Source organism: Diadema setosum, chromosome 5, assembly GCF_964275005.1.
Source record: "Diadema setosum chromosome 5, eeDiaSeto1, whole genome shotgun sequence".
Taxonomy (NCBI): domain Eukaryota; kingdom Metazoa; phylum Echinodermata; class Echinoidea; order Diadematoida; family Diadematidae; genus Diadema; species Diadema setosum.
In genome coordinates this window covers 7,359,665-7,381,297 of record NC_092689.1, presented here as the reverse complement: position 1 = coordinate 7,381,297, position 21,633 = coordinate 7,359,665, and the positions used below count along the sequence as shown (strand labels likewise).

At 38.4% G+C, this 21,633-nt stretch overlaps 1 protein-coding gene across 1 annotated transcript in view; it reads right to left on the bottom strand.

Annotated features, from left to right (window-relative positions):
• Nucleotides 1-8,828, bottom strand: part of LOC140228464 (tyrosine 3-monooxygenase-like) — a 37,529-nt gene extending 28,701 nt beyond the window's left edge. Inside the window, exons 1-4 of the mRNA XM_072308679.1 lie at nt 8,726-8,828; nt 8,029-8,060; nt 7,024-7,136; nt 5,970-6,213 (exon numbers count right to left, since the gene is read on the bottom strand). Of these exons, the coding sequence (XP_072164780.1) occupies nt 5,970-6,213; nt 7,024-7,136; nt 8,029-8,060; nt 8,726-8,828 (492 nt within the window). The remainder of the gene's footprint in view (nt 1-5,969; nt 6,214-7,023; nt 7,137-8,028; nt 8,061-8,725) is intronic.
• Between the last annotated feature and the right edge of the window lie 12,805 nt (nt 8,829-21,633).

Below are 21,633 nucleotides of genomic sequence, written 5' to 3'. Positions count from 1 at the left end.
GATGAGACATGGGCCTACTAATGAATTACGCAATGAGACTTTTCAATCGTTTATGGTTCCCGCGTAAAAACTGACTTGTTCGTTACATTAAGCTTAACATTGTTTAATGGCAAATTATCGGGAAGCTTGTTACAGGCATGTCGGAACGCATTGTCTGCGCCAAAGTTCATTGTCCTAGTCTAGACTGACCTTTTGTTAGTTATTGTATGTTTTTTTTTCTTTTCTGAGTGTTTGTTATTGATGTTTTTAATGTCATGCTAAATTAAATGTTTCAATAAATGGTTCACACTTACGATCATGAGATAGAAAGAAAACAAGAAAAAAAAAACAGTGGTCACTTGTAGACAGGGCGCGATTGAGCTAATTTGTGGTGTACAAAGCGTGTGGGCGTGTGAGGCATTATTATGACATGGAGGCTTTACCGGAAATTGTGTCGTTACGCAATTTCATTTATCCTACTGCAAGGGGCGGGAGGGAAAATCGGCACCGGACCGGTCAAACGAGAAAACAATATGCCGGGGGGTCTTATGCCATTTGATGAAGCAGCAATTAAGCTATGCACAGATGGCGATACTCATGAATTTTTACACAACGCGGCAGAATGCTCTTCGAGCTAATATCGGTTCTGTATGTGTGCTTTATCTACCTAAGATAGCAAATCCTGTGTGTGCGTTGGTATAGTTGGCGTCTGGCTAAAACGATGCGAACATTTTTTTTTTTAAATCAGTGTATGATTCATGTGCATTATGTGTGAAAGGAGACGTCTCGATCTGCAGACTTTATTTCAGATTATTTCAAACAATTAAGGAGTTCCAAATTCAGTTAAGCATTTACCTTCTCAGCACAGGTCAATGAACTCCATATCATTATCAAGAAACACTTTAAATCATGACGACAGGTCGAAAGTTTATATTGATTTGGCCGTTCGTTTTCTTGATGCTTGGTTGGGCTGGGGGTGGGGTAAGTTTTGCAAAACGTTTAAGCAATAGACGGATCCCCGATGTACCTTGAATGTCGGTATATATTCAATCGACGGCATCGATGTCACTCCAAGCTGTGATGACCTGCATGGCTATTGACATTGACATGCAGCATTGCTGATTTTGCGTCACGATGCCAACCAGCCACTCAAAGAACGTCGTGACCGAGCATTATTTTCGTATACAACTCTTGGTATATCATTATCGTGTCGATGTCAATAGCTATCAAACTCTCAGAATATATCGGACCACTTTCGATCATACACCAACCAAAGTGATCCTATGGTTCGGTCAGTGAATGAATTATAGTGACGAATTCACACTGAACGGGCATCGACCGCAGAATCCGCCGAGTTAAAGTACGACATTGATCACGTTGTGATCACGTTGTCTCTATAAATTTCCTGTAAACGACTTCCATGGACACGTTTAATGGAATTCCTCAGTCCATTGTTAAAGCCACTTAATTTCTTGTCTGAGTAATTGACGTAGCAGAGGAGCTACTCTATCTACTGAATCAAATATGTGCGTCATACTAACCCTTCGCAACACAGGTCGTTTATGAAGCTCATTTGTCACGTTGATGCTAACCTGATAAGGTATCAAAGGATACCATGAACGGTTTCAAGAACATTCACTTTTAATCATCATCGTATATGGACACCCGCTTACTGAGCAATTCTTAATCATTGTCTTTGTGGAACTTTGGCGCAATCATTCTTGAAAAAAAAAATCAATACACAAAACATACGCGTACAGTCAAAACTCTGAATGATTCCCTTATTCGTATTCGTGGACTATAAGGACCCTTCTTAAAAAGCTGACCTATGTTTATGCAAACGCTGTGAAGAATTAGTTTCGCAGTGTAAAGTCTTTTCTGAATGGTTTGCCATCATTCAGCATAAGAAGGATGTAAGCAAGAGATCGTAGAAAGATGGATTGTTTAAAAAAAAAACAACAAAAAGCATCAAGTGCCCGTTTAAAAGACAAAAAACCCAAATCTTGCGGAGAAGGTTTAGACTAGTGAATTTGTAATAGAAGGAAATAAAAAAGGAAAAGTTAACTGTTGCATATTATTTATCATCAAGTGATGTCGATAACTACACATTTCTATTACATATAAACGTACTTTTTAATGTGACAGTAATCATACCGAAAAAAAAAATGAGTAGATAGATGAGTTTTATGTTGTAGTAAAGGATGTTCTAGTTCGTTTTCAGACAGTCAACAGCGCTTTGCAATGGAGAAGTACGACTTGATTGACACTACTCTTACCTACTCTAACATCCCGCAACATGACATGGAACACATGTAAAGGCTACGCAGAATTCCACCTTTATCAGAATTTTTTGACATCTGAAGCAGCTGCTAAGAAACCATCTGTTACAAGTTCAAACAAAACCTACAACGAATATTTTGTCCTTTGACATAAAAGAACCCTAAAGTTCAACTAGCAGCAAATATACAGGGCTATAAACTGTTCGCCGACAGCTGTGGCTATGACGGCCGTTGATAAAGTTTAGAATGACGTTAATTAAAGTTACCTAAAAGCTCCTTAAAGCCTCTGACGTGTGCTGTGACTAATTTGATTTTTTTTTTTCGGACTGGATTCGAACAGCTATTATTAGTTATTGAACCGCAGAATAGATGTAGCAGCAATAGTGTGGTAAAACTGTGCACACATCTGGAATCTTCTTAAATACATTGTTCCAAAGCCATACTGCAGTATAGTAAATGGCTACCTATCTGTTATGATCCAGTAGAATCCGTAATTCAGCTCTCATGGTAATCTCTCTATCTTACGCTTGCTGTAATATTTTTCTCTCTTTAGTGTATAGGCCTATGTATCATGATTTTTCATCATTCACACACACAACCCTATTCAATCTCTTTGCCGTGTCTTGTTAGTTTTCCTTAATTTTTTCTCTCCTGTCAAATCAATGGCCTTTTTTGTTCACTTTCTTCAAACTTCTTATACCGCGTTAGTTTTTATATTAAAATCTTTTTGTCATCTCATGTTAAGGTCGTTTGAGTGTTTCTTTTTTTTTCTAAAAATTCCTTTCAAAATATAAAACCAGTAAATCATTTCTTTTCGATATTATATGACTGGTGATGTTAACGTCATGAGTAAACAATGAGCAAAAGAAAAAGATTCCGCCGTATTTACTTCAGATTACTGGCACAAGATTATAAAAATTATTTCCATATTTATAGCAATATTACAACAAGTTTCAACCATTTCTCAGGTTTTTTTAACTGTTTCTTTCATTACAACTTTTATGCTCCTTTTGACCACCTCGTTTTCTGCCAATATAATTATTGTACGTGTATATTACTATATCAATTGTATTATTCGATGGTCATGGTGATGATGATGTTATCATCAAAATAATAGAAGAACATTAATGAAATGAATTAATTTGTAATGCTATTAATTTGATTCGATTTCCATAATGACTACAAAATATGATGACTTTCATCATTTCTACTTTTTAAATATTGCACTATGTAACTTCGCTCTTTAGCAGCCCTTAAATTCTTATTTTCAGTCTGTAACGAAACAAGATACGTTTCTATGTGATACTGTTATGTTACATGAAAATATATTATCATTTTGAAATTTGTAATATTCAGGCATATTGTTTGGAAATGAAAATAACAAAGGAATGATTGCAAAAATGAACTAAAATGTCATCATAATCGTCGTTAGCAGAAGCAGCAGTATCGGTGGAGCAAAAACTTGGGGGATGAAACGTACATTTTAACTCTTTAGGCCTGTTTGTGTTGTGTAAATTGACGTAAAAAACGACGTCAAATCAAGGCCTATTTCAATCATTCCAAGTGATCAGACTTATATAGAAATACTCGCGTTATGTCTTATAGAGCAAATACCGTATACTTTCGGTAGTTGGTACAGACGTATTAAAGTTCTTATTTTGCAGGTATAATGTCTCGCAGCATTTGCCACCGTGTATCCTTTGAGGTGTAAAAGCCACTTGATCGGTCTTGGGGCAGATAACGGGAGCTGAACATAAATTTATGCCTTCGTCGGGGACGATTGCCAATTGTGGGTTTTCATTCCTGCGTGGCGGAGGCTCATCAAGTGAGCCAAACATTTACACTCGCACGAGGTCCACCGGAACAGCAGAATATAAATGAGCAGATAATACCTCCATCACTCGTTCCAACATTCCTTGCCTACTCGGAAGTATCGTGATTTTCTCATATCATTCTTTCTTCCTTATCAGTGGCGGATCCAGTGGGGAGCGCACAGGGTGCACGCCCTCTTTATTTATTTATTTTTTTGGTTAAAACAAAAGAAATAAAACGAAAAATAATGGGGGAGGGGTACGTGCGCCCCCACCCTTTAATTTTGTAAAGGCGTCCGCTCTTTACGGAATTCCTGGATCCGCACCTGCTTATCCCCGCTGAACAAGGGAGGTGATTTTGTCTCACCTCCCTGGCTGAACCAAAGGCAATACACATTACTTCATCAACACGACCCTACTTCAACTTTGACTGTCAAATGACTGCCAGAATATCACAATTTACACGGATAACACAGAAGAATATGTATGTATAGGATAGGTACATCATGTATATTATATGAGCATGTATATGTATGTGTACGATGTGCCTTACCATTACTGCGTACATAAAATAAGCACGATATATTTCATTCCATATCAGATACCAATATGTATAGGATACTTTGTATTCACACATTATTATTTTCATAGTGCACATTCGGTCATTACTCCGGCAAAGGCAACTGAACGTGTAAACTTTAATATCATCATCATTTTGTATTTATCATCATTACTATTATTGTAAAGTAGTTGGAGTGGTACACAATATACACTCTGTAACTTCCCCTCTTCCCCCTACCCTTTCCTATTTCTCTCTTTCTCTATTCCCTATTCTATCCAGAGTAGGTAAGCACATAGTCTCCATACCGTCAAGCCTCGGCTTATTTTGGAGACCCTTCTGTTTAAGTTTCATAAGCTGTTTGTATTTGTCTTGTATAATTGTACAAAAAACTATGTGTCGATATACTGTTTGTCATAAATGACATGTACATAATCATATCTGATGTAACGGAATTAAGCAGAAATAAATCAAATCAAATCAAATCAGAATATATTATTGCCATTTCTGTGTTTTAACTATCCTATCGCTTATCCTCATATGTCATGATGGGCATCGTTCCTCACTCCGCTGGTATTCATGGTTTTTGGCGAAGAAACTCACTTTGTCGGTTCTCTAATAGATGTCATATTCCACTCGGAACCTTAGAATTACTGTCACGCCCCCACCTCCGTAAAAGAGGACCACCTACACTGAGCACTTTAGAGTTTCTAAAGTAAATTCTGTAAATGCAAGATAGCAGTACGATATATAATCCTTTATACCATTCATAAGTTATGATGATGTTATTGGAGAAAATACAAAGTATAACTGGTATAAGACATCCTTTCATCAGAGAGAATCAAAGGTAATTTTTAATTTTTTTTTTATATATACAGAGTGTAGACGGCCCAGAAATTTTCCTTATTTTGACGATAATCTTACGCTTTATCTTTTTCTTCCGTCTAATTTTTTTTCTCTTTAATTTCTGCATTCCAAAATTAGAATACCAAAACAAATGCAGAATTCCATGATTTGAAAAAAAAAAAGACAGGGTGATCAGTCTGATCTGACATAATTGCATGTCACAGCACAGCAAGATTATTCGGCTTTAGAACAAGTTTTGTCGCAATCTATAAAAAGGAGATGTTAGACAGTCGTAAGTTGAACTGTGCAGAATATCATGAGCTTACAGTAAGCTATTGGCATCTGAAAAGAAAACAACAAGATAATCATCACAGGCGCCAAATGCGAAGATAATGAAATAAGAAGTAGATGAGAAAAGGAGTTAGAACATATAGCTATCGAAACACACACAAAAAAAAACTTTCATAACAAGACAAACATATTGACGTAACTTACCACTCCATCAAACGACTTCGATAGCTTTTCGTACCCTTTCCTCGCCATCATTGGACCAGAGCGGAAATGGGTTGGCTTCCTCGGGCCCGGAACAGGCACCCCGTTCTCTCCGTTGTCATGGTTATTTGCCGAGATGGAGTTTTTCTCTTCCGTGTCCATCATCCCGGGGCTGCCGATGTGCCGGCCGAAAAGGAAGAGATCGAGATCACAGCAGAGCAGGGAACCCACGTTTGGTTTCTCTCTCCTTCCACGCGAGGGGCAAAACAGAAATTGAGCAGCTTGACAGAAGTGTTTCCGATGGAACAGGTGATGATAACGACGAAAAAAAGTTGAAATATTTATTGTGTTTATCTATTGTGAAATGTATTGCAAGAAACTCGACAGTAAGATGTGATGAAAATTATTCTCGGTCTTTGTGATACACTCTTAGTCTTGAGTCGTTTATAGTTGGAGTTATACGTGAAATTAAGATTAGTCACTTTATATTTCTCTTCTCCGCAGTCTTCCTAAGTGTGCGTTACTAACATGCTCTGCCGCCGGGAGTAATATTGATATCAAAGGGCTTTGATGCATACGCGCGCTTTTAAACGGAGTGTGGCATTCATCTGCAGACGACATGCAACAGATTGTTTGAGCCGGAGCTGTCGACCAATCCGAGTCGAGAGTTCTACTTCGCTGATTCACTTTTTTTTTTCCTCCTTTTACGTCTTCGTTTGATAACGACGCTCCATTGACATATTGGGCCTCAGCCTCAATATGAGTGTGCGCGCGTGTGTATGTGCGTGGTCTCTGTCTTTCTCCGTCTTTACCAATCTATCTATCTATCTATCTATCTATCCATATATCTATCTGTCTCTCTATCTCTCTTTCCCTCCCTCATCCATCCTCTATGATGCTCACTGGTTACAAAATTTCGGATTCCTCGGATTAATACGTCAGCCACACTGCTGGCGTCGTGCGACCAATTGATATCAATTAATAACCCGCTAGCCTCCTCGTCCGATCAATACTGTGCCGTGGGTGAAAGAAAAAAAATCGTCTCAGAGTCCTATACCGAAGGTATTTCGAGCCGCCACTGCATGCCCGGCTTTGCTCATTCAGAGTGCCTCCAACAGGCTGGGTCGCGTCCCGAACCGTCGGAAGACCCCTGCGTCTGCCGGCGATCTTCTATAGCAAAAGACAACGGGCTTTTGCATATTCATGACTACTTTGAAATTACTTCCGACAAATTATTAAAGGGTCAGGCGTTGTATCGGAGCTTCTGCATGTTGACATATAGTTATTTGATCACAACGTGTATACAATTTAAGCTCGAAACGTCATTCATTTAAAAAGGCAAAACAAAACCTTTCTGTGAAAATTTCATTTGGTGGAAGCAAAGATCTGAGATCTGTTTAAACCGCATCTATAGAAAAACGTAGCCATGTAACAATTACAAGAATGAACTCGCTAAGTTTGTTACATAAAAAGAGAATTCGTACATACTCTGGATAGAGCAGCGTACTTGATGTGATCTTTTAAAGGGGATTGATACCGAAATTTGAGTGGATTGAGTGAATGCAGCAATATTAGAACAACACTTTCAGCGAAGTTTGAGGAAAATTAGACAATCCGTTGAAAAGTTATGAATATCTAAAGTTTCGGTATCCACATCGCTGGACGAAAAGACCATTGCAGTTCATCATGTAACTGCTAGATAACGATATAAAGAAAATATATGATTCCACAGTATTTTTTTTCAATGAAAAAACACTCATTCCCTCGATTTGTTACTGACATTCCATAGATTTATTATGTTAATGGCATCATTATTCCCCAATCATGCTTACTGAAAGAGGTAAGTCAAGTGCTTTTTCATCATAGTAGAAAAGTGAAAATATTTTATGTTGAATTCGCGAGCTCATTGAAAACAGCTTTTTCACGTTTTCCAGTTGAAACACAGTAGAATAACCAATGATAACTCGCACAAGAGATACAATACAGTAAAATATAACCTGACAACTGCAGATGTAAATAGCCTGGATTCCGAAAGCGATGTCTCTGAATCCTGTAGGATTACCATCCGCACAGATCTTCCTCCACCATCGACACCTATTATAGGAGGAGCGTATAAGCAAAGGCAGCCTATACAACCTGCGCAAAATAGAAGCATGTGCCCACGAAAATATCGGTGGTTGGACCAAATGTGTTAATACACATTGGAAGGAAAAAGGGCGCCATTTTAGCTGGAATCTGTTTCATGACTGAGATTTTGATAGCTCATGTGAATCTCTTCGTTTTTCTGTGTCGATCAAACTTGTCAACATAATCTTCTAAGATATCTTTTGGTAAGAGACAATCTTGATCTTGGTTTACTTCATAGAATTGGGTGCTGTTCGTTATTCCGAAGGTTCGCTATTCCGAAGGTTCGTTATTCCGAAGGGTCGTTAATCCGAAACACGCAAATTCCTTATACCTAGAGGTTCGTTAATCCGAAAATGAAAAAGGGTTCGTTAATTCGAAAATTGTGGCGTTATTCCGAAGGTTCGTTACTCCGAAGATCGGTTGATCCGAAAATGAAATTCGGAACAATGAACCTTCGGAATAATGAATCTTAGGAATAAAGAGCCTTCGGAATAACGAACCTTCGGAATAACGAGCTGTAACCCATAGAATTTACCTCTGTTTACCGTTCATCCTTTCATTTTACTGAGTCTTTTTTTTTTCTCCTCTCCACCATTATAAGATCTTTGGTTTTCGCTCAGCAACGGACGGACCTTCTGGCTTCTGCGACGCGGGTGCAATCAGATTTGCGGCCGTCGCAAACAGACCGTCCTCGTTACAAGAAGCAGTTTCGCATGCATCACCGCCAATAGGCATAGTGAAAGGGTTCCCTCTCCCGCCAGTTCACAGTTGCATTCTAAGTATGTCATTTAGGTCATTGCAGAGGTATATGTATTTGAAAATTGGATAGGTCTTCATGAACACTGTTACAAATAATCATGTTTATGTTTAACCAGTTGCAGCTGAATGTGTTTTCTTTTCAAATTAACAAAAGCCATTGTACATCATCGCTTTTGCTTCGCTCTTTTCAACTGTTCTTCCATGTTTGTTTGTTTGTTTGTTGTTTTTTTTTTTCATTGTCTGTGCTTCCAAACATCATTGCAGATTAAATTGCTATAACTCTGAACTGGCTTATTAACATTGTGTACTCAGTACAATTTCAATTTCAATTTCAATTTCAATTTTCTTTTCGTATTTCTCAATGGAAAATAAATGAAGTATAACAAAATATGATAAAACATAATTTCCAGATTGGATATACAAAAACAAAACAAAAAACATCCCGTAGAATATAGCGGTCGATGTGTCACTTTCAGTCAAAATAAAAGAATGCTATAGATAAATACAATGGAACCTACCTAAAAGCAAGCTTGTTGAGTGTAGGTCCCAACAGAAGAGTAACGTGAAGAACAGAATGAGAAGCACGGGAACAACTGAAGACCAAACTATTCATAAAAAAAGATATTTAAAAGACATACACTTCTCGCAGCGAATGTTTTCGACGTAATGCTTGTATATAGATGACGAACACATCTATACACAGCAACCTTGATTTCCAGTACGATGGATACCAATTTGAGGTACTAGTAGACAATTTCAACCACTATAAAGGTATACAAGAGCTAATTATGCTGCAGGTGTAAGAAAAATGAAACTATACTAGCCAGCTGGTAATAGACAATCGTGAAATATGGTCCCTGCCATCGGCTCATCTGCACATCAACTGCACGCACAATTAGATGGTCCAGGTACAAACTATTAGTACAACAAATAGAACATGTTCTATCATGTTCTATAGAACGACAAATACTGAATTATCAGAGTGCCGTTTTGAAATAAACCTGCACGATACCGCACTATTACATTTTTAAATTACAGAAACCCAAGAATTGAAGATTGATTTTGAGACAAACGATGTTCTAGCTCGAAACGTATTTTCTCAATACAACTTGGAAAAAAAAAAACTTTATCTCATTTACACCATAATGAATTATTCTTCTTACTTAATATTAAAAGTCTGAACAAAAGTTTTGACTATCTCCTATTAAACACAGCATTATCATGATTATCGGCCTCAGAGAAACTTGGCTAAGGGGATAAAAGGAACCTTCTTCTCAATTTACTGTTTATGGTTTAACTATCGGAACAAATAACAAGACTAATAAAGAGATGTTGGCGTAGGTTTTTATGTCACACAAAATAATATAGATTGGGAATTCTTACTGGAACGTAGTATTGGCTTGATAGGTATTGTTACTGACTGAGGTTATAACTCCAAACAGAGATAAGATCTTTTGGGGGGAAATTTAGAGACCATCCTACTTCAGCCCTTAAATTCACTGATCTCCTTCGTGGTCTTTTCTGTGATCATTACTTTGACAACAATTCTAAGACATGCTTCTTCATTGGTGATTTTCTGATCCTTTTGTTGTCAAAATCTGCCATTACCAGGAAACCTACTCGTATAGTATCTGATCCTACTTCTACTCTCATCCATAATAATTGTTAATAACTCATCTCCTATTGTCACATCTTATACTGTAGTTCAGAACTTACTGATCATTTCACGATATATGCACTCGCACCACAAGTTTCTACTAAAAAGAATCATCCGTGATGATTATGTCCGTTATATATATGAATAATATTAATGGACTAAGGGAGGGATTGAGGGCAGTTGACTGGTCTTCTGCGTATATTCAAGGAAATGTAAACTCGTCTTTTGAAGCTTTTATGAATATCCTAACAGCTAATTGCAAGACCTGTATACCTTCGTTAATATGATCCAGATCAAATTCCAAGAAAATTCTAAAGCAACCATGGATCACGAAATCCAAACTATTTTGTAGATACCGAAAAGCCCTATTGCTACAACTATCTATGGCAATTAAATCTTCCCAGCAAACATGCTAAATCTATAGTAATGACCACTTCTACACAGACACAATTTTTGCTGGTACATTAAGCCTATCATCTTAAGAAGTTTACCTCTGGTTTTTTTTTAAAGAATTTTACTGTCATTTTTCTCTTGTGATGTTTTAACCAGTGACAGTTTTACTTGTTATATTTTCCTCTGAAAATCCCTCCCCCTCGCATTTTTTACCTTTGACATGATTGCAGCTGATATTTTTACCCTTGACATAAACAATCTAACTTCTGAAATGCTTTCCATCATAGGCATTTTTACCTGAAACATATAGTCTTATATATTTAACCTCTCACTTTTTTACAGAAGACAGATAAGAAACTGTGTTATTGAATTTTACATTTCACAAGACTTTCCAGAAGTATGATGAATATTAATCACAGGCTTGATGTCATTACATTATAATTATGAAGGGATATTACGATCTAGCTCCCATTCGAGAAATACAAGTAGAAGAACTTACATCCCTATCGTCATAACCATTTATTTACGAGTCCTATAGTGATTCAGCCATCGGAAATCGGTAGTACGCCCTTCAAAAAAAGTGCAACGATAATCATAGGTTAGTTCGTTTGTTTGTTTGTTTGTTTGTTTGTTTGTTGTTGTTTTTTTGTTCGTTTGTTGCTGTAATAGATGATTAAAGTTGATTCAAATTCACTATACGATTCTGGCCTTTATACCAAATAAAGCGCGCAAAGACATTCCATTGAGTGTAGTATTTGCTGTGTCATGGCATTATCATTATCATTATTGTCATTAATATTATATTGATATTATTATCGTTATCATTATTATATCATTATCATCATCATCACTATTATTATCATTATTATTATTATCATCATCATCACCATCCCTATCATCAGTAACCCATTAACGCCAACTTCCTCAGTTTCTATAATGCCTACCATTTAGTCTAAGAATTGCTCTGCAGTCTCAAATGAGTGCGACAGACCATGTGAATCTTCTATGACTCTGGTAAAATCCAGAGACAATGGATAGAAAACCTTGAGTTTTTTGACGGTTATCGATGAGGTTGACAGGTAAGTTATAGTTTGAGACACTATCCACGCCACGAGCCGTGCAGGAGAATGTTTAATTGCATGCAGGTCTTGAAACACATGCTTGCAAAACATGAATGGTTTTGAAAAACTCCAAGATAAAAAGGAAAGTAACACCAAAATATGTCAAACTTATCAGTGCTTTATGCTTTGATTGTGTATTTTTCATTTTTGCTTACCTATTTGGGTTTTTAATTTCTTAGATTGTTGTGGAGACGTTTGCTTTCCACCACAAGGTCGCTCGCCTACTCATCATTATTGATATCATTCATAGACTTTACATCCCATTAAGTTCCTTATCCTCTCTTCTTCTTCTCGTCCTTCTCTTCCATATCATTCATAATTTCTTTTGCCATTATACAGTACATATATATATATATATATACATATATATAATGATATTTGTAGTCCTCGTGTTGGTAACAGTACAAAAAAAAAAGAAGTAGGGTGGTAATGCATTTTAGTCCAAGAGTGCTATTTATAAGAACAAAATTTTGACGCATACACATCTTCTTCAGGGTCGAAATGAACAATTAATCGTTTATGTGTATACACCATGTGGTGCTTGGCTATCATACAAAATGAATACTATTCAAATTCATGAAATTCTTGCGTCGAGATGTTTTCATTGCAATTGATTGACAAATTGCCCTACACCGACGTAAATATGAATACTGTTCAGAGTTTCACGATCGTCATGCATAATGGTCATTGTTAAAGTAGTACAAACAAACTAGACAATTTCGATTAAAGTGTATGGGTGGTAAACCAAACATAGCTGTTGTGTTGACTGTAATGTGTAGAGCGTGGCACGTATTCGATCCATGTATGGAGATGTTATTGTACCTCCTCGATCCATGTTAGACTGCACAGTCAATGCAAATCACCATGTCAAATCAAGTGAGCTTTATATCGCTGCATGCTATTGATTAATCAAGATCAAATATATCCGCGAGATCCATTACTTTTTGAATGCCCTGGCATCCACTGAAACAGATATTAACTTTTAAATACCTTTATAACTTTTAATTGAGCTTTCGGGCTAACTGCCCTTCTTCAGAATCTACAATGACAATGTATAACAACAAACTCAACGACGGTGTAAAATCATACTAACCTTCACTATGTTAATTTTATACATTCAAAAATATACTTAAACATAACAATCACTACAAAACATAATATAAAATATTGCAACACGCTTTTAAAAAAATTATATCAAATAAACATAGTGTTACTTAATACAATCACAGAACGGAACTTACTCTTTTGCTGCTGTGTAGGGTCTTTTATGTTGTCTGTGTAAAGATTATAAAATGCACGGTGTATATTATGTATAATTATGTGTGGTGGATGTTCTGTGCTGAGGCTCGTTCCCATTTAATTATAAACTACAAATGCTCATTTTTTAAAACATCCAATAACATAAAAAAACTTCCAAAATTTAATTACAATTTCTCTACACATTAACACACTTCTTATTATACATACATACACATCCGCGTATATAAACAATTCATACAAATAAGTCTATTTACCCACATACCTACTTACATACACCCACATTACTTTTACAACAGTTCAACCTTACCAATATTTATTTACTTAAACCTCTTCTCAAAATGCTTAGTTCCTATCTAACCAAAATGTATTCTGAGCATCTCAAAAATGAAATAAAATATTTATTTCATACAGCTGCCATACTGACATATAAGTTATCTATACTATGCATAATATACATACATACATCAACTCAATACTTGACAATACTTCAAAATTCTCTAAAACATATTATAATTACATTTACATACATACTTTCATCTGCTTCTACACTTACTCATAAATATCAATTTCTGACAATTTATTGTGGTAAAATTAGGTGATGTAAAGAGGTGGTGTTATGGTTCCCTATTGATTCCGTTTGGGTGGAGGGTCTTTAATTTGTCAATCCAGAAAGAATCTCAGCGTAGTGTTGTGTCGTGTGTTTTGATTTCGATTGTTTCAATGGCTGTGAGTTGTAGATTGGTTGTTAGTTGAGAGTCGGCTGCGGCCAAGATAATGACATTCCGTGGAACTTTTGCTATCTCAAATTCCTTCACAGGGATTCCTTCACCGAGTTGTCAGGCCTCACTCGCCACCCATACGCCTGACACGTAGGTCACACGGAATGTACGTAAGTAGAACGTAAGTAGCACGGATCCAGTATAGATAGGACGCACGCGAAACTCGCCCAAATCCTTGTCCGCCCGCAAAAATTGTCCTGCGTGCTGAAAAATCCCCACACGCAACAAGCCCGCGTAGCTTGCCCGGAAAGGTTTGACAGGGCCTTAACATGGCTGCGGGTAAATAGGACTTGCGTGCGCAACTCCGGGTAACTACGGGCGAGATACGCGCTAGTTACTGTCATGTGCGGGTCATCTGCGGGGACCTCCGGGGAGCAAAAATTGTTCTTCGCAAGTCGCACGCAAGGCTTGCCCGGAAAGGTGTAACAGGGTCTTCACAAGGAAGTTCTCGGGACCGGCGGTTTCCTTTCGTTACACAGATGTACCGAAATTTCTTATAGCCGAACACTTAGACCCCGTTTACAGTGCGGGGCTGGGCCGCGACTCGGCCGCGGCCGAGCCCGCCTTCATTTCAGTGTAAACGCGCAAAAGGCCAAATGCGGGGCCAAAATTGGCCGCGCATTTGGCCACGCTCCGGAGGTGGTCTCGGCCGCGGCCGAGCCGCGGCCGAGCCCGGCCTTTTCTCAGTGTAAACGCAAACTGGGCCAAATGCGCGGCCAATTTTAGTCTGGCTTCCAGACCCTCTGCCCGTACTATTTCGCTATTCAGGATATTAACCCCCTCAACGTCGAAAACTAGTATAGTTTAAGGTGGTTTTGTCCTGCAAAGGATTTTTCCTTTGGCAAAGGCCTTTGCCCGAACGGCAACTTCGTCGCCACGGAATCCAGTTGGCAAAGGGTCTGAAAACCAGACTATACCAAACTGCGTTTGTTTACAAGCAGAGCGCCACTACGACAAAATATTGAAAGGTTTGAATGAAAAGCCCCGGCCGAGCCCGGCATTGTAAACGGACAGAATTGCGGGGCTCGGCCCAGCCCCACACTGTAAACGGGGTCTTTGTGTTGACTATCATACGACCCCGTTACAGTGCGGGGCTGGGCCGCGACCGAGAGCCGCGGCCGAGCCCGCTTTCATTTCAGTGTAAACGCGCAAAAGGCTAAATGCGGGGCCAAAATTGGCCGCGCATTTGGCCACGCTCTGGAGGTGGCCTCGGCCCGGCCTTTTCTCGGTGTAAACGTAAACTGGGCCAAATGCGGTACCAAATTTAGTCTGGCTTCCAGACCCTCTGTCCGTACTATTTCGCTATTCAGGATATTAACGCCCTCAACGTCGAAAACTAGTATAGTTTAAAGGTAGGGGATACCTTTTACAGAACTCCCAAAATCAGCAAAACATTAAATATGAACCTCAGGGGACTTGTTTAGGCCACTGCTTAGAAATTTGGAAGTCAACAGTTATCTACAATTTGAATAATGTACAAAACTCAACTACTCAATAGTTCTGTGTGTCAGCCACACTTAAGCCTTTTTGTTGCAGTCTTCTGTATTTTTTTATCTATAAACACAAATCTAAAAGTAAAGAGCTGATGTAATAACATATAGAGTGTGTGGCAAGAATGTATATAGAAATGTTTGTAAGTTTTGATGAACTTTATTCACAAAATATACATGATGGACACACATGCATTGCATGGGTCTGCAAAGGTAGCCTAGTAATGTACTGGAATTTACGGTGAGCCCCGAAAAAAATTCAATTCAAAATCTAACGGTCAATAAAAATGTACTAAATGTTACCTTCCACTTTCAATACTAATGGGAGTTTCTAAAATGATACTTTCTTCAACATACCACTGTGTTTCCACAACTCTTCGTTTAAGGCATGCAAATGGGATTCCCTACCTTTAAGGTGGTTTTGTCCTGCAAAGGATTTTCCTTCGGCAAAGGCGGCGACTTCGTCGCCGCCGCGGTGTCCAGTTGGCAAAGGGTCTGGAAACCAGACTATACCAAATTGCGTTTGTTTCACTGGTTTGTTTACATGCAGAGCGCCACTACGACAAAATATTGAAAGGTTTGAATTACAAGCCCGGACCGAGCCCGGCAGTGTAAACGGACAAAATTGCGGGGCCCGCCCCCGCAATTGAGGCCGGGCTCTTCCCAGCCCCGCATTGTAAACGGGGTCTAAGGTACATAGAGATATACAGATGATAATTAAGGACCTGAGTTTTTACTTCGTTGTAACGAGAAATTCGCTGTAAAAGTGATCTTCATAACGGAGAGCACTGTTTTATCATTACTTTTATCATCATCATCATCACTATCATCATATACGCTCATCAGTAATAGCGTACACACACTACAAATGCATCATGTTTTGTTTGGGGTTTTGTTTTTTTTTGTGGGGGAGGGGTGTTTAAGTGAAAAGAAAAAAAAAAGGTAAAGTGCATGATAATATTATGCTTGATGGAGCAATGCTGTGGAATGTCATGAATATGTGATCACCCGTCATTGAATATTGGGGCAATAGACAAAGAAGACATTGTTCACATTCACAAAAAAAAAAAAAAAATGGCAGTTCAAAATGCCTGTAACTTTGTAAGAGGAAAGGGCATACACAAGTCAAGATCCTGCCTCTACAAACAGGATCCCGTAGAAACATGCCAGTGTTACGTCGAAAAGGCACCAAGATTAGTTACGAAAAAGAAAGAAAATTCTTTGTTATTTGCACACAACGGATGACGGCTTTACGTATTGTCTTTGACAAAGGACAAATGTCCTTTATATTTTGTGTTCATGCATTAAAATAGTATCGTTAAAGAATACTAAAGAATTAAATAGAATATCAAGAATAAAATAAAATATCAAGGACCTACAGCAGAGACCTGCAGGCTGTCGTCATTTCACGGACTTAAAGAATAACAGTTAATGGCTGAGCAGGTTCCTTTTATCACCGTGTGTTGAAATTAAAATGAAATTTCCCTTGACTTCGTCTCACAAAGTCTGCATCTAACATCAAGTGTCACTGTTATTCGTCGAATTTGGTGCTCTCTTCCTCGCATATGTCAAAATGGTAAAATGATGCGTTGACGGTAGTTTCAGTAAAAAAAAAATGAATAAATAAAATACATGTAGGCAAATGAGGAAGACCTTCCAACTTTGTCGTCAATGTGACTGCCCAATGACGTTTCTCTATGCCATATCTTAAAAAAAAAAAGAAATATTATGATGAATATATACGAAGAAGTATAAATGAAAACATATATGTACATAATGTGCATAGGTATACACGTATAGTTGTATATTAATATTATATAATTCATGTATATACAGTGGAAACTCAGTATTACGAGATCCTTGGGACCAAGACGGTTTGTTCTTTATATCAGATATTTTAGTCAATAAACAATACAAAACGAAGGAAATAAATTCATTGGGACCGGAGAAATTAGTTTGTCATATCAGGTATTTTGTTATATTAAATGGGTTAGTCAAATACCGGTTAGTGATTGGCTAAACACAGTCACGTGATGGAGGCACATTTGTTATGTTCGCCCATGGCAGAACATTTTTGTAATGTTCTCCCATGGGAAAACATTTTCATATAACAAATGACAGAAGGACCCGCGCACAGTGAATTTGGCTCTGCGCGAGCGATCGAGTGTGTTGTGCTGGTGGTTGACGTTGACGTATTTGACGTATTTGACTAACCCTTATAATATAACAGATGACGACTTTTGTTGTATAAATAGGCCTATACACATGAGTGAGAGAGACATCAGACAGATGATGCAGAAGGGGATAGAGAGATATAGGGAGGGGGAACGAGGAGGAGAGGAGAAATCGGGTTCATGATTATAATGAAAATATTAATTTCTCTCGTATTTTTCCTCGGGTGTTGTTCGTTATTCCGAAGGTTCGTTAATCCGAAACACACAAATTCCCTATACCTAGAGGTTCGTCAATCCGAAAATGAAAAAAGGTTCGTTAATCCGAACATTTGTGGCGTTATTCCGAAGGTTCGTTATTCCGAAGATTCGTTAATCCGAAAATGAAATAGGGTTCGTTATTCCGAAGGTTCGTTAATCCGAAAATGAAATAGGGTTCGTTGTTCCGAAGGTTCCTTGATCCGAAATGAAATAGGGTCCGTAACAAACCTTCGGAATAACGAGCTTTGTGTCATTTTCGGATTAACGAACCTTCGGAATAAGGGTCCTTATTTCATTTTCGGATTAATGAACCTTCGGAATAACAAACCTTATCACATTTTCGGATTAACGAACCTTCGGAATAACGAATCTTCGGAATAACGAACCTTCAGAATAACGAAACTTCGGACTAGAGAACCTTCGTAATAACGAACCTTCGGAATAACGAACTGTAACCTTTTTCCTCTCCCCATGAGTGCAGGTTTACTCATGTTTATATCCCAAGTCATCGCAATGTGCACACATTATATCACTTCCCCGGATGCACTCCATGTGCCGGTCAGCAGTCTTTGGAAGAACGCGCGCACGCACTGCCTATAGTCCATGGGCCAAGAGGCGAAAAATTGGTTATTGGTACCATCTCAGGTGGCAATACCTTTTTGGTGTCATTTTGTTTGTTGGGCATAGATATGCTTATCAAGCTATGATAGCATTTCCAAATGAGTAGCTTAGTCCTAATAAATTAATTTTTAACCAATTTGGTCTCGTTTTTATATCCCTATACTTCTGAATCGAGGCTGACCGCAATAGAAACAAGAGCACGGTCTTCTGTATGTCCATGGAGCTCATGGTATGTCCACAGGTGTTCTGTTGTAAACGCGGTGCGCTTGGTATTTATTCAAGGCGGCGAAGGGAATATCCAAAGGGTGATGCTGTCCAGAGCTAAACGCGGTGCGTTTAGTCTTTATTCAAGACGGCGAATGGAATATCCAAAGCCTATGATACAGTGTATATCCTTTATCTAAAAAACAAACAAAAAAGCAATTCCTCGTGGATTTTGCCGTATTTTTGATTATTCATCATTTTCCGGTGAAAACGCTGAGGTGAAAACACTAATGCCACGCCAATGTAGCTTTATTTCCATCAAACAATGAACCGGTACACTACAATACGTAATAATAAATACTATTGTAAATGAGCAGAGTGATTTTTGTTTAAAACTGATGTATTTGTTGAGAGGGTAGTATAAATACAGTATAGATAATTCCTTTTATTAGTAACTTTAGATATGATAACGGTACGTTGTTTTGTTTTGTTGTTTTTTTTTTTTTTGCAGTGTTTACCAGAACTGATATTGTTGTTAATCAGACAAACACACACACACACGCACACACACACACAGACACGGAAACAATTGTCACACAATTAGTCCATGGGCCAAGACCCGAAAAATGGGTTACTGGTACCACCTGAGGTGGCAAGTTCTATAGTTGTGCATTTTGAAATGGCATATATCTAAGGAATATTATTTTGCTGTAAAAGTATAATAGCATTTCCAGAGTAGTAGCTTAGTCATAGATTTCAGCCATCAACCCGACCATGCCAAATATTTTTGACGCTCTTTGACCAAAGACAGGCAGAGTGTGACCTTTGAAAATTTCCACTAGGAATTGTTTTTTGTTTGCTTTTTAGATAAAGGGATATACACTGTATCATTAGCTTTGGATATTCCCTTCGCCGTCTTGAATAAAGACTAAGTGCTGTGGACATCATAACCCTTGGATATTCCCTTCACTGCCTTGAATAAAGACTAAGCGCACCGCGTTTACAACAGAACACCTGTGGACATTCAGAAGACAGTGCTCTTCTCTCTATAGCGGTTAGTTTCGATTCAGAAGTAAAGGGATATAACAGCGAAACCAAACGGGTTAAAAATTCATTAATTAGGACTAAGCTACTCATTTGGAAATGCTATCATAGCTTGATAAGCATATCTATGCCCGACAAACAAAATGACACCAAAAAGGTTTTGCCACCTCAGATGGTACCAATATCTGGCCTGGCACATGGACTACTAAGTATGTCGTCAAAACAAATATGTTTCTTGTAGGATTCGAAATTGAGCGAAAACCCTCTTCGTTTGATTTCGTCCACTCCTGGGTGTAAGGTGACGTTGGGAGAGGTCATGTCACGTGTCAAACTACATTGTATTGTTCAAGAGGACAGAAGGCGCGAACTGATGACGTTATTAAGGTGGCACCGGATGCTATTGCATAATTGCACTATCAGCCCCGAATTCACGAAGGTGGTACAATCTTTGCCCACGGTTTAAACCATGGACAAAGACCGTAGTTTGTATTGGGCGCCAAGTGTTACTAGTAGCATAACCTATTTCGTTACGAAATCAGTCATTTCGTCGACGAAATGATCCTTTCGTACGTCGACGAAATGTTAACATTTCGTAACGAAATAGGCCATGCGACACTTGGCGCCCAATACAAAACTACGGTCTTTGTTCAGGGACAAAGATTGTGCCACCTCGTGAATTCGGGCCTCAGTGTTTAGGAACCAAAGCGCGAAGAAAGCTGGAGATTAAACTGAAGAACAAATCAAGCTCGTTCCCAAATTTCAAAACTTCGGTTGTAAGATCTGCGATTGAGGCGGTGTTACTGTGTCTGCGTCCACAGCGTAGACGCGACAATAATACGAAAACACTTTTAATTGTTATCTAAAGTAAGCGACCGCAATGTAAGATACTACACACCCCTGATGTGACGTCATATCTCAGAACCAAACAACGCATCGCACTATGAGCAGACTATATTACTTCGAAAATATCGATCTATACGTGACGGCAGTGACAAGCCTTTTTGTGATGCAATTACTCGAAGAGATCATGCACGCAAATTGCAATATCTGTGCATTGTGAACTTTGTTTTCATTTGGTGCCTTCAAAGAGTTTTAATCATCGCCTACATAATATCTGCGTCGTCTTACATGTATCCTCAGCAGCCTGGTGCGAAGGAGTAAAGGCGTCCTTTCTTTCATTCAAATTTCAGTTTCTTTGTTATCAAAGGCGGAATATGTGACGAAGTAAAAAAGTATCATAGCCCCTTTGATAATCTTATTTACACTTTTCCTCACTTAAGGACTGTCAATACACATACAAATTGATCTTGCGCGCGTCATCTTCATCTTCACTGATCGAACCATTCTATCACCTTTGCATCACTACAGTATTCATACTTTTTATCGTTTTCAAGTTATCAAATGTTTCTACTATACATCCATCGCCACTACATACAATTATGTACCACCACGATTGTTATTCCCAGTGGTTTATGTTGTATCGACGGGTGATCCATCACTTGGTCTACTCCCATTTCGTCTAATAGCCATTTAGCCTCAACCCACATGGTCTAATCCCGTTTCGTTTACAACCAGTTCGTCTCATGACAATGTCCAATTGCCACTTAGCCTCTTTACCAGTTGGTCTACTTCCAGATGGGCTATGCCCATTTCGTCTAATACCCCCAGTTTACGAGACAAAATGGCAAAATTTCCAAGGACACAAAAATTGCAATTACATGTAGAACCATCTGGTCATTAGAAGAAATGAAAATTAGCCAAACTGGGCATTAGACTAAGT